Below are 15,349 nucleotides of genomic sequence, written 5' to 3'. Positions count from 1 at the left end.
TCTACTGTGAATGAGTATATTATTGAGAGAGAATATAAATACTTCCTATTTTCCTATGCTTAGCAGAAGGAGGGTTTAAACTCAACACTTGAGTATCCATTGGTCAGTTTGAATCTATAATAGCCGACCATTTGTTTTAATTAATTTAAATTGTTTAAATGATATGTTTCTATATTATTTTTGTTTTATGTATTGTACCTCTCGACATCATTGTAAATGTTCTTTCGAGATTAAAGATTGAAATAGAAATGATGTGCACCATTGTGGATCGGCGGAAGTCTTTCATCTCTGTGTACAACTAAACACATAGCCTATAGTTAGGCCTACTTCAAGGATTACCAAGGATTGGTTGGATACATTTATGTTAATTACTCATTAATTAATATTATAATAATGTTTAGTAGTTAGGGCTGCAACGATTAGTCGACATAATCGGCGACGTCGATCATAAAAACTCGCCGACGTCGAATTTTTTCGTTGATGCGTCGCTAAATTAAAAAAAAAAATCGCACTACCTATCTTTGTGAAAGTGGCTTCTCAGCTCTGGTCCAGCTGAAGACAAAGCAGAGGAACAGATTGGACATTGAGCATGACCTCAGAGTTGCTTTGTCTACCATCACCCCAGACTTTGAGACTCTGCTAAGAAGGATATATTATTTATTATTATTATTATTTTATTTCATTGTGTTTTTAGCCCTAGTTGCACTTTTGTTGCAACCCCAGTTATCCCATTAGTTCCCTCAAACTTACTGTCGGTCTGTTATGTTAAGCTAAGAAGTCTGCTAAGAGCCCGGAAAAGGAGATGGAGGGTGTGACAGAAATATTCGTTAGATTAGTCGACTAATCGAAAAAATTATCGACAGATTAGTCGACTACCAAAATAATCGTTAGTTGCAGCCCTATTAGTAGTTGAAGGAATTCAATTGCGATAGATGGACCTTTTTGTCATCAACATCATCACAAAGATGCACACACATTTTGGCAACAGCAGTATTGTTTTTCCACAGCCAATTTAAAGGGAATACGCCAGGTTAGTGAGCTCAAACATGGGATGGGGATTTTAATGGGTTTTAATCTTCAAATATTCTATAAAAGAAAATAGGTTAATCCTTTAACTGATCGTTTAACAAGAAAACAAAAAGAATAGTGTGCAGCGCACTGATAATTTAGCTACTGTGATCCTCACCTTCACTCAACTAATTATCACAATTGCTACAAATGATCATAATTGTTTTCCATTTGGTCATCAAATAATATGTGACCTCAAATCCCCAAAATAATGTCACCACTGGAACCCCCGACCCCATAAAACCCTATGAAGTGGTATTGCAAGATGGCTTATGTCAATTATTTTCCACATTTTTGGGATGCATGGAAAAGACCAGGGAGAGGGGTTCCGCATGACCAACCTCTCTATATACTGACGATCCTTCTCTACCATGTCAGCATGACCAACCTCTCTATATACTGATGATCCTCCTCTACCATGTCAGCATGACCAACCTCTCTATATACTGATGATCCTCCTCTACCATGTCAGCATGACCAACCTCTCTATATACTGATGATCCTCCTCTACCATGTCAGCATGACCAACCTCCATATACTGATGATCCTCCTCTACCATGTCAGCATGACCAACCTCTCTATATACTGATGATCCTCCTCTACCATGTCAGCATGACCAACCTCTATATACTGATGATCCTCCTCTACCATGTCAGCATGACCAACCTCTCTATATACTGATGATCCTCCTCTACCATGTCAGCATGACCAACCTCTCTATATACTGATGATCCTCCTCTACCATGTCAGCATGACCAACCTCTCTATATACTGATGATCCTCATCTACCAGCATGACCAACCTCTCTATATACTGATGATCCTCCTCTACCATGTCAGCATGACCAACCTCTCTATATACCGATGATCCTCATCTACCAGCATGACCAACCACTCTATATACTGATGATCCTCCTCTACTTCTAGGCGTCAGTGTGTGAAGTTGGGTCAAGCCCAATCTGAATTTATGTCCATAACTAAAGGTATGCCGCAAGGTTCCGTTTTGGGTACTGTCCTTTTTACGATCTACATCAATCATATTGTTTCTTCTTTGTACGGATGTCATTTCCATTTGTATTCTGATGATACAATTGCGTACTGTATTGCTGATTCTGTTCAGTTGGCCATTGAGAAATTGCAGCTTTCTTTTGATGCTCTTCAGGAGGCCCTTGTTAATCTTGAATTAGTTCTTAACTCAATGGACGCCAACCACGTTTATATACGTGTTTGGCGGACAACCGTTAAACCGTTCAACCGTTTTTTTCCCAATATTTGTATTCATTATTCATCTGGGGACCTTGGCGTTACCATAGGGAATGAGTCTGAGATCGCCAAAGTACAATACCGGCCGCATCCAGCTAGACGGCGGTATCGAGCACCCTTTGAAACCTTGTATCTTGGCCTGTGCGTCGATGAAATGTCTCCAGGTTGGCTTTTTTTTCGGGCAATGGAAGCAGTTATAACAGTCGGATTGAGAAGAATCAAATGCTCCCGATGCATGATGTGTGGTGGATGATGTTGGCGACACGATGGACATCAATACTTGGAATCGCGATCAGATAATTGGAATATTCTTTTTGGAGGTAGATTGTAACTGAGGGGTACAATTCCCTGACTGTATTGATAAGTATGGTATCATTAAACCACTACCGTCTTATGTACATTCCTACTGGCCATACAGTACACAGGTATCTAATGATGAACACTTCCCACAATGACTCGGTTCCACACAAAACTGGATTTAAGTATTTATTAGCAGCAATAATAGTACATAATATACTTTACTTTACTTTGGATGCGCTTATAAGGCAAAGGAATGTGCGTAGGCAAATCAATAACGAATGTCCATTCTCATCTTACACAGGAGATAATAATACAACCTGAATCTTAGGAATTATATCTATGGTACACTAGTAATATAGCGGGAGATACTGGTAGGGTCCCCCCGGTTGTAAGCCAGCAAGGGTAGAGGATTGTCGGTAGTAGAGTCTGGGTCAACGATGATAAGGAGACTCCAAGTACAGGAGACGGTGCAATAAGATCTTGATCCACAGACGAATACAGCTGTTCTCCGTAGCATGCAGCTCCGCATGGAAGAAAGCTAGCCGGCCTCAGGCTTCTGAGAGGCGGACTCGACGTGGCTCCTCACAGGGTAAATCCCACACAATTGTGGGTGTCGGCGATTCTCCGCTCCATCAATTACAGGACCAAAAGCAAATATAATCCAGCCGAAAAGGGCTATGCAGTCGTCGGTAGGTTATCCAGTGTACATAATCCACACGGTCCTCGTCTAGGGCCCCTCGGGTGAAAGCGCCATGGTAAGCAGCCCAGCCTGGATAAGCACTCTAGCTGATACGAGGAAACGTTGGTGATGCTGGTCACTGTAGAACTTTAGCCGCATGATACACTATACACAAATAGACTATTACTGACTTAATAGAATAGGTTGAACTCGACGGTACAGCGTTAAACTCTGATACTTCAGTTATTAATTCGCACGCGGTCTCAATGCTCTATTTGGGGCCAAACAGGCCATACTTCACCACACGTTGTATCGTGGGTGAGGCTTCAACTTATTGGTAACTCTTCACTTCTGACTAAGTAAGACTAAGTGCTTCTGTATTCACCTGCGCCGTATTTATGCGTTACGTGAACAAACTAGTACCAGCTTTATTCCTGTCTCATATCCTTGCGCAGAACCGTTCATGTCCAGGCAAGTCCCCGGCGGTGACTTTGAACCAGACCTTGGAGGTATGGCTATGGCGCCTGTGGACCGCTGTCCAATAGGAGAATGAAATATTATGGTCTGTACTAGGCTAAAGGGATATTCCGTGTATATGTACAAGGAATATACAAGGGATATCAAACGATATACAAATATTATGCAATATATATCAATCAATAAATATATATATTCGGTTTAATCTGATCCTTCGTAACATAGATCCTAGTCAAGGTAAGGGCTATATGATATCAATCTTGCGTTGATCCAACCATGCCTTCACCTCGAACTGAACGTGTGTAACGTTACTCCACAACGTATGCCGTTGGTGACGATCAAAGCATCAAAAAACGACCCCCCCCCCACCTTTCATGCATTCATGATGAAACATAATACCTATGATATAGATTTGATTTGAGAATAATAGCTGGTGCAGGCAAGAAACAGCAAAAGTTATAGTATAATACACGCATAAGGCTATTCCTCAGCATTACCCCAGACCGATCTAAAAACATACTTATATTCACCACGGTATAACGTGCAAATGTATGCATGGAAGAATTATTGACCGGAAGAAAGTCACTGTCAAATGACCATAGTATTGTATCCATACCTATAATATAGAATATAGTTATAGCTCTACAAACAAGGTGATGGACTCCTATCTTTTAAAGCGTCGCAGGGCTTAGACGGGGCCCGAAAACAGCAGTCAATGAGTTAATGCTAGTAACACAATATTTATGTTGTTTTCAAGAGCCAGAAATATTGACTTTGATAATGTGCAGGTATCTACTGTGAGTGGCTCTTGTATAGAGAGTCACTGAGTATAGATATCTTGGCCTGTGGCTCGACAGGAAATTTACATTTAAGTTCCATGTGGATAATCTTGCCTCTAAACTGCGACAGGAAATTGGTTTCCTGTACAAGAAATTTGGTTTCCTGTACAGAAACAGATCCAATTTCCTCTAATTAGTAGGAAAATAATTGTTGTTCTTATCAGTTTTGGAATATGGTGATGTAATTTATAGGCATGGTGCGGCATCAGCTCTTAAACCTCTGGATTCTGCATATCAGTTAGCTCTTAGGTTTAGTAATGGTGACAGATACGATACTCACCATTGTGTCCTGTATGATAGGGTGGGTTGGCCTTCTCTTGCAGAAAGGCGCAAAAAACACTGGTATTTATTTATTTAGATTTTTTAAATTATTTTAGAACATTCTTTTTTTTATATTATTATTACTCTTTTGTGTTTCATTTTCTGTGAATATTGCTTTTATTATGTACCGTTCACATTTGTACAATCGTCGTTTCTGTAAATGAGGGAAACTTCAGAAGCTTAAGATTTTTAAAGCGGACATGCATTGCTATTCCTAGCACTATTTGGGCAACTTTACACAATTCCTGTGAGTCTATTGAACACATCTGTAAGGTTTTATTCAAAGAAATTCATTATTTTATATTTCTAATCAAGTACTAAATTTGTCTCACTTTGGATTTCAGGCTGTGTTGGCCTGGCTCTGCCCATAAGCACTTTGAGTGACAGTCATCCACACAGTCGGCGACTGGCACAGAGAGAGATAGAGAGAGACTGAGGGGGATACTAATTAATTTCGCCGCAGGGGGGCATAATCCCACGGGACAATGCATTGGTAACTTGTTTCAAATGACAATATATACCCCTGTGAATATTATTGTACGGATCGGAATACGGGCGTGCGCGTGGGAGCATGCGCAAAGATATTACTAGGGGTGACCTTCGATTTTTTTTTTGGAATTCGAAGCTTCGGGGCCGAGATTCGATTTTAATTCGAAGCTTCGAGATGAAAAAATAAAAATAAAATGATAAATATGTATTACGTTTTTCTTACTTTTTTTTTTTTTTTATGTTGTGGGACTTGTACAGCACTTTGTTCAACTTTGTCAGTGCCTTTTTAAATCTTAGACAAACGAAACACTGCTTTCATGAAATATTGTAAGCCGTCATTTGAGGCTTTATAAAAGCAGCACAATGAACACAAATCTGTCAGTGCCAAGTCCGACCTCATCTTAAATAATAAACAGCATTGCTTGTTGTAGTTAACAAAGAGAGGCAGAGTTGATTTTGCACACAAAAAAGAAAAAAGAATAATTTTTTTTTTTATTATTCGAATTTTATTTTCATATTCGAATCCCATGCCCATCGAACGAAGCTTCGAAACTTTGAAGTATTTAAGACAGCCCTAGATATTACAGTGATATGCTGGTGCTCCCGACTGCGAGGGGGAGAGAGAGATAGAGAGGGAGAGAGGGAGAGAGAGAAACAGAGGGACACACAGAGGCACGGAGCACTTACACACAACCTGTGTAAACGCTCCGTGTGTGTGTTTGAGAGAAGACGGGTCCCTCTCTCTCTCTCTCCCCCTCCCTCTCTCTCGCTCGTCCGCTTACGCTCGTCCACGGACGAGCGAGAGAGGGAAAGGGATAGAGAGAGAGAGGGACCCGTCTTCTCTCAAACATACACACAAGAGTGTTTACACAGGTTGTGTGCCTCGCAGTCAAAACCTGTTTGAGGAAGTGTCGGGTTACACTATGCGCTCTCTGCCTCGCTCTGTTTGAGGAAGTGAAGATATTTCCACTCGCTCTGCTGTCGCTGTCAACCATAGAGGGGGCGTTAGTTATGCAAATCAGTGCTATATTCACGTCAGCAAAACTGTCAAATCAGAACAGTTTAGTTGAGTGAGGGAGGATCTCGGGAACTCGAGACTAGACTGATGAGTCAATATGATAATTAACGACACAGACCACATTGATATAATCCCCAATTGCTAGGAAAACATGCTAATCACTGGAAAAGGCCATTTATAATGCATGTCAATAAAGGTTTAAATGAAATATCTGCAACCCTGTTAATTGTGCTGTTGCCTGTCTTGGCTAGGACCAGTGGCGGCTCGCCACTAGGGGCGCTCGGGCACCGCCTCCCCTGGTTAAAAGAGAGAAGAATAAGATTTATTTTTTATTTTATTTTTTTATAGTCCTATAAATAATATAAACATGTTTAACACTATGATCGCCGGGAACGAGTTTTCACGTCATTCAGAGCCATGCTCATTCTGCCGAAGACGCTGTAACTCGTCTTTGATGTCAATATTTCAAAAATCTGTCATCGAAATCATATTTCCTTTCCGGAGCCCTGACACGGTGCTGATCTCCTCTCAACTCTCTAGCGGTTCAAGAGCGCCATCTGTGGCCGATCGGCAGATCGCCAACCGGATATTAACCTTTGAACCGGTAGTACTCATCCAAATGTGGTCCGGCCACTCTCTATAGCTCCCGCGACTCCATCTTGAAACACTGGATAATAGATTGCTCGCCCTAACTCAATAAACAACGTTATTTGGACGTATATACTATTATACAACCTGGAAATGGATCGGGCATTTCTACATCCCATAATAGAAAAAAAATCTGTTCCACGCTCATCTGCCAGCGGTGTGAGGAAGCCACGGTAAGATTCAGCGTTATATTCTAACGTATTCTATACTAACTGATCTGATGAACATATGACCCACTCTGGATGAATCATCTAACGCTGCCCACGGAATTATAAACGATCCCCCGCCAGTCTCGAGTCTGGACAGTGGGCAGTGGATATACATCGACAACAGTCTGGGGGACAGTCAGTGGACATACACTTTTTCAAGCCCTCCGGCTGAACCACGTTTCAATTAAACAAAGTGAGTTAATTCTCTCTCTCTCTTAGCGAGGAAAGGGGGGGGGGTATATTGAGGAGGCTTGACAACAGAGGTTGATAACTTCACATTTATTGGCAATTCGTTTCTTTATATCGCTTCCAGGTTCCAACTGTGTTGACATTGACAAAAGCCTGTTCTGTAAACTATATTCTCTCTCTCTCTCTCTCTCTCTCGCTCTCTCTCTCTCTCTCTCTCTCGCTCTCTCGCTCTCTCTCTCTCTCGCTCTCTCTCGCTCTCTCGCTCTCTCTCTCTCGCTCTCTCTCTCTCGCTCTCTTTATGCTGTGTTTTTGTTGAACTAAGTCATTAATTTCGTCGCGGGTGGATCATAATCAACCAGACAATGAATGGTAACTTGTTTAAAATGACATGTTATACAAATGTGTTCATTATTGTATTGATCAGAGAGAGAGGAGTTTCTTTTGGATTGAAAATAAGTGGATTATGGCTTGTTCAATATCGTCTATGTTTGAATGAATGAATGAATGAAAACTTTATTTAACAGATTGCAGAATGGGTACAATACAGTACGGCTCAATACATACAATTGTTAAGGGGATGCAGACCAGATAAAGATGTTTGTCTTGTTTACATCAGGGTCCCCCGTTTTCGATTCATATCGATAGTTTAATAGCTAGCCTTGGCTTGTTTAACAATATGCAAAATATGTGTACAGCCCTGTACTCATACTGAAGTTGTTCTTGGTATATAATACTACACATACTAGGTCTGATTGTGTAACGAATCAATTCCACGTCGCGCTGTGTGTGAGAGAGAGAAAGAGAGAGAAGGAGAGATAGAGGGGGATACTAATTAATTCCGCCCCCCCCCCCCCCCGTGAAGAATTCACGAGCCGCCACTGGCTAGGACGCTCTTGTAAAAAAAAAAGAGAGAGAATTTAGAGCCTTACCTCCTCCTTCATTCACAGTTCCTTCAAGTCCTGGTGTTTTAATGCAGTCCACCAAGTAGACAGACGGCTCCTTTAGTCCCAACAGAGAGGGGTGACTGCAAGACGCCATCTCCTCCACTGTACTGGATATCAGTGGGGCTGTGGCCTAAAAAGACCAGATAAAAAAAACAGTAACAATAAGAGTCTTGCAAAGTACAATGTTCACTCTCCCCAGAGTAATTGTAGATTGACAGGTTTGGCTGAGTGTTGTTTTTCTATGTTAGACATGTCTTGTCACTGGTACTTGATGATAAAGGGATAGTTCAGAGTTTTGTGGTGTGAAATACTATAGTAGTATAGTTGATGCAGTGCCCTCAGTTTACACACAGTCTCATGGTCGGAGTTCTGACCTGGCAGAAGTTTTAATCACCCACAGCAGAAAACAGCGTGCCTCATTTTCTATGCTTCTAGACCCAGCATTTAGTGACTACCTCACACTGAGACTAGTTCAACACATCATGTCACTCTGAAGCATAGGAAATGTTTTCTGCTGTGGATAATTACACCTTTTGCCTGCAGGTTATTGTGTGGTGGAATAACACTTTTTTGTCTCATGACCTCATTTGCTGCCTGTCTGAAGCTTCCCGGTTCACTCAGAACCAGGCCAGAACTCAGACCACGGTACTCTGCGAGTTAAGCTAATGGCATCGCATCAACTATACTACTAGCAAGTATTTCATACCACTTAAGAGTAAAAAAATCCAAACTATCCCTTTAACTCACCAGTCAGACTCAGTGTTTGGCCATGCCAAGTTTCCCCACATGCTGGGGTACAAGATGGGCCAAACAGGGTATTATGCTGCTTGGAGTTTAATCAAATCACACTCTCTTGGTGTCAGATTTTAGCATTGGGGAAATCCTCCCCCCAATCCCGCTACCCTGTTTTAGCCTGGCATGGCCTGATACCTGTATCAATACATCCCTGGAAGACAATGGTTCACTAGGTCAAACTTTTAATTTGTTCATAACATATTCACTTATGCTCAACCAATGCTCAACCAATGTGTTGATGAGTATACTCTTTGTTTGGATTGTAATAAGGGGGGGGGGTGGACAGATTAAATTATTTTGATACTGATATCAAATAGATGTCATATCACATTGTAACTGGTATTGGAAAACTCAATACCATAATAATGTCAAAACTAGCAAAGAGTCTACCCAAAAAGAGTAGATTCCTTAACTCCTAGTCCAAGGTCGCTTTCACACCTGAGCTCTTTGGTCCGCCTTAATCGAACTCTGGTTAGTTTCCTCTGATAGTCCGGTTGGTTTTGGGTGGTGTGAAAGCACATTCGAACTCTGGTGTGGACCAAACACGTGAACTCCGATGTAGCTCTGTAGCCAAAATGGCCAATATGTGCCCACTTCTATCATTGGAGTGGATGCGTCAACTCTGCTCGACTCCAATGGTAGGTCTCTCCAGAAGCCCTGAAGTCTGCATCCACTAGTCAAACCTAAGAAATATGGGCTGTATTTTGTTCATCCACTAGTCAAACCTAAGAAATATGTGCTGTATTTTGTTCATCCACTAGTCAAACCTAAGAAATATGTGCTGTATTTTGTTCATCCACTAGTCAAGCCTAAGAAATATGTGCTGTATTTTGTTCATCCACTAGTCAAACCTAACACAGATATGGTTATATATTTTGTTCATCCACTGGTCAAACCTAAGACAAATATGGTGATATATTTAGTTCATCCACTTGACTAGTCAAACCTAAGAAAGATATGTGATGTATTTTGTTCATCCACTAGTCAAACCTAAGGATTATATGTGCTGTATTTTGTTCATCCACTAGTCAAACCTAAGAAATATATGTGATGTATTTTGTTCATCCACTAGTCAAACCTAACACAGATATGGTGATATATTTTGTTCATCCACTGGTCAAACCTAAGACAAATATGGTGACATGATATTTTGTTCATCCACTAGACTAGTCAAACCTAACACAGATCTGGTGATATGATATTTTGTTCATCCACTAGTCAAACCTAAGGAAGATCTGGTGATATATTTTGTTCATCCACTAGTCAAACCCAAGCAAGATCTGGTGATATATTTTGTTCATCCACTAGTCAAACCTAAGTAAGATCTGGTGATATGAGATTGTGTTCATCCACTAGTCAAACCTAAGTAAGATCTGGTGATATGAGATTTTTTTCATATAGCCCAACCATAAGCATAACAACTGAAGCATAATACCACCTCGGAGAGCAAATGGTGTTGGCTAGGACCGGCTATGTGCTCATCTTTCTTGTCTGCAGCCGGTGAAACAGCTCTGACACGTTTGTTGGGGCCGTCACTGAGGTCATTCTTTCCCTGGGACATCTTCACTGGACACGGCTCTGTAAAGTCCATACAGACAAAATCATAATTTAAAGCAGATAAAACATTTCTGTTAGGCTGTATGGTTATAGCAATTGTACACTAGAAATGTAGTAATGTCATATTACCAATGCGATGGCATCACTACAGTGTTTTGAGTAAGCACAATCTTTTCACGTTTGACAATTTTGTAATTTTCTGTAATATTAGACTAGTTTTTAAATGTTTGCACAATCATATATCATCATTATTTTCTGGACTGGTGGTTAGACGTTGGAGCTCTAGCAGAGCAAACACACAAGCTTCCAATAATGGTGACAGTTTGGACAGTCTGCCTTCTCTGTTAACCGGGCACACTCATGGAACTCTCTGCCTACTGGCTTAAAACTGGAGTCCAATGCCAACGTCTTCAGCAGAGGACTCAAGGTATGGCTAAAATCAAAGCAGCAGTGCCCACATATGTAGACACAGACTGGTTTTGTTATTTTGATCATGGACTCTTGTTTTGGTAACCATTTGTTCTGATTTGTGATTTTAATTCTCTATTATACTGTTAATTTGATTATATCTTATAGAAAAGCCTCAATGGACTAGTGTTGAAAACTAGCACTAACAGGCAAAACAACACATCTGGTCTGTCCACTGTGACTGGTCCAATGTAGCTGTGGTGTCCATTTAAAATAAAAGTTCTCATTCATTCATTACTTTTGCAAAAATATGTAATTTCATAAAGTCTGTAAACAAAGTTTAAGGTTTCTCTGCTCCCAATTTGTCTCTTGCTCGTCTTTTCTACATGCTTGTTTTGATTCTGTAGGTGTGGGGGGGGGGCAAATACATTTGTATGCTCCTCTCTTACGCATCTTTTTAAACAAACTACTGCTTTCTAGCACTGCCTCCTTAGAGCTGCTCGTCTGTCTGCATGTTTTGTTTTCAGTATTTTATTGACAAATAAGCATCTTCATCTTTGCTTTGCTGGCAGTGTATTTGTCTAATTTGACGTCATTTTAGTATCCTCCTGATCTAACGTGACCCTGAAGTGTAAACAGAGTCAGACAGACAGTCAACGTCTGCTTTTGGCGTTAGCTCGCTGCTCCCCTGGCTACAAAAGACATCCTCTAGCCCAGTGGTTCTCAAACTTTTTACACCAAGTACCACCTGAGAACGTAGCTGGCTCTCCAAGTACCACCATATGACCGGCGTTAAAATACAGTCTATTCAGCTATGCACAGTTCACGCAGGAGGCAAATGTATTCCTAATACCATTATTTATTGTTAACTTTTGTCAGACACAGCCACAAAGGGATAGCACTAGAACTAGCAAACGCTTCTACACAACTCATACAATGCAAGGGGCATTGAGAACATAATAACTAACATTCTCACATACTGTAGCAAGTGAGAAAATTAAGAACAACTGTATTTCAGCTAATGTACTTAATTCTCTCTCTCTCTCCCACAGCAAGCAATTGTCCTTCATTCTCTCTCACACACACACTTATTTTGTTACAAAAACTTAATTTCCTGCATTCTGGTGCAGGATTTTTTGAAATTTTACCCTTTAAATGCCAGTGTTTGTGATGGGCATCACAAGTTATTTAAAAAAAGAAAAGAAAACACATATTCAATACATTTTTGAATGTTTACCCTTTAAATGCCAGTTTGTGTGATGGCATCACAAATTATTGTTAAAAAAAACACAAAAAGTTAAATATTTTCAATATATCAAAAGTAAAAAATCTTTCTGGGGGGGATTATTACAGGTTAGGCATGTGTCAATGATTAGCAACAACACAGATTTTGATGGATTTTTTGTAATGTCAGATTTACCACCAACTCTTTTCAGAAAAGTGGGAGTATTTCATTTGTTATCTGACATTACAAAAAATCTAAAAAAAAATAAATGGTTATGATCAGGGCTGAAGTTGAATTAAAGATTTATGACTGTTTAGACTGCATTACTTTCTGTCACAGTGATCTCCTGGTTGTTCCCCACTAAGGTTATCTAACTATCGCGCCACCCGCAACCAAAAACACTGGCCTGGCCTGCTTCTAAGTCCAGTGGCCTGACTGCAACAAAAAAAAATTTTTTTAACAAATGTTTTTTATTTACCCTTTTTTTACATAAAACCAGACAGACAATACATTAACGGTAGAAATCCACAATAAATCACAGGACTATGATTGACATAATAATAACAATAATGACAGTCCAGTACTTAAATCAAAATAAATGTAGATTAAAAGATTTACCCATAATAAATACAATACAATACATATGCTCTTGCTCGCTCCCCCCCCCCCCCCCCCTCAGGACCCCCTCTTGGACAATCCATCCATTATTCCGTTTAACACCAGGAATTACACATTAATATATATATATTTTTTTTTTATGTTTTCAAGTACAGTACCACCAGCAGTACCACCAAGTACCACTAGTGGTACGCGTACCACAGTTTGAGAACCACTGCTCTAGCCATCTAATATTACAACTAATGTTAGCTAAATACCTAATTCTACCAAGCATTATCTCAACGTGCGCTGCATTACACTGAAGGGTAGTGTAAGATGTCTGGTAGTGTAAGACAGTAGGGAGTAAATGTATTATTATAGTCATGTGGGTGCTGTGGTCATAGCTGTCAACATTGGGATTTCAAAATCCGTACAGGTTTTAGCCACGCCCCTTCTCCTGGCCCCGCCCCCTCCCACCCGGCCCCGCCCCCTCCCAATGGAGCTGCCTCGTCGCTGCCATCTGCTGGTCAAAACCGGTATTATTTTGTTTTCCTACTGTGTAGAGTGTAAATGCTATAAAAATACAGTAAATTACCTTTTATCAAAATAACCATTAAATAAAGGTTGTAATCTGTAAATGCATTTGATTTTTACTGTAATTTGACAGTATTTGGAAACCATAGATGCCAGACATTTAGTTTTCTTGCAGCTTTTTTTCTTACAGTCTCCAGTCAGTGAATCCTAAATCTCCACTAGGCAACCACTTATCACTCAGTCCAACAAGGACTGGGTGAACTAGTTGCTACATTAAATAAATTAATCAGATACCTGGTTGAAAGTGAAATCAGGGTATCTGCAGGTTTAGCACAGTCAGATTTAAGGCTTTTTAAGACTTTTTAATGCCACTCAGAATTAAATTTAATACCAATTTCACAATAACAAAATGGCAAAAATCATGCAACGACACCAATTAGTTTAAGTTTAGGGACACATTGGTCCAAAGATGTTTATTAAAAAAATAACTTGGAAACTTAAAAATCTTGAACTTAAAGGAGTAACTGGATTGGATGAATTTCAACAAAGGGGTGACCAAACATAAATAGCAAATATAGCTATACAAAATATACCAGGGGCCAAGCAGCAAGTGCAACAGCCACATTTCCGACTCAGAAAACATACTACCATAGGACTTATACCTGTAAGAACACATGATTATCACCATAGGACTGATACCTGTCAGAACACATAACTATTACCACCCTCCCCAGGGTATCAAAAAAGTCAACCAACAAACAAGATTCTTGTGCCGGATCTCCTCTCTGGTAAACAAGAATACCCTGAAGACTCTAACAGGAGCACTCATTCAAGGGTATTACGACTATGCTTGCACCTCATGGTACCAAAGCACCTCAAAGGCCCTAAAAACAAGATTACAAACACCACAAAACAAACTGGTCAGACTACTAACCTCACTCCTAAAACCCACTTTACCCCTGCCCACATTCAAAACCGCTCTTAAAGAGCACCTACGGGAGGCTGCAATTAGAAACTGGGCACCGTAAATGTCCAACCCCCCCCCCCCCCCCCCCCCTCCTAATGTACAGTCTCCTCCCCATCATATGTATATATTTTCTGTTAGGATCTCTGGGTAACAGTACTGTATATTTGCATATCGTATATGTCACAAATGTAACAGTACAGTACTATATACCTGTATGTCATGTATGTCCTTATGCCATAAATGTCATGATGTCATGTATGTTGTGTATGTCATAAATGTCACTATGAATTGAAAATGGGGGACCCTGATGTAAACAAGACGAAAGTCTTTCTCTGGTCTGCATCCCCTTAACAATTGTGTGTATTGAGCCGTACTGTATTGTACCCATTCTGCAATCTGTTAAATAAAGTTTTTCATTTATTCATCCAGTTGTTTTGTTTTTGTGGTTTGGTTGAATGAATGAATGAAAACTTTGTTTAACAGATTGCAGAATGGGTACAATACAGTACGGCTCTATACACACAATTGTTAAGGGGATGCAGACCAGAGAAAAGACGTTTGTCTTGTTTACATCAGGGTCCCCCATTTTCAATTCATAGTGACATTTATGACACTCAACATACATGACATTTATGGCATAGGACATACAGGTATATAGTACTGTACTGTTACATTTGTGACATATACGATATGCAAATATACAGTACTGTTACCCATAGATCCTAACATACATATGATGGGAGGATACTGTACATTAGGAGGGGCGGGTGGGAGGAAAAAATACATAGTGGGTGAAGCTCTCATCGAACATGAACACAAACGT

At 40.2% G+C, this 15,349-nt stretch overlaps 1 protein-coding gene across 1 annotated transcript in view; it reads right to left on the bottom strand.

The window, feature by feature from the left end:
• LOC311232907 (uncharacterized protein) overlaps positions 1-15,349 on the bottom strand; it is a gene marked incomplete at both ends in the record, with an annotated part of 56,224 nt that overhangs the window by 19,031 nt on the left and 21,844 nt on the right. Inside the window, 2 exons of the mRNA XM_084319742.1 lie at positions 8,429-8,573; positions 10,677-10,816. Of these exons, the coding sequence (XP_084175868.1) occupies positions 8,429-8,573; positions 10,677-10,816 (285 nt within the window). The remainder of the gene's footprint in view (positions 1-8,428; positions 8,574-10,676; positions 10,817-15,349) is intronic.

The sequence above is a fragment of the Notolepis coatsorum genome (genome assembly GCF_963971535.1).
Source record: "Notolepis coatsorum genome assembly, chromosome: 8".
Lineage (NCBI taxonomy): Eukaryota > Metazoa > Chordata > Actinopteri > Aulopiformes > Paralepididae > Notolepis > Notolepis coatsorum.
Note: the sequence above shows the minus strand (reverse complement) of the source record. Positions and strands in the feature narration are given on the sequence as shown.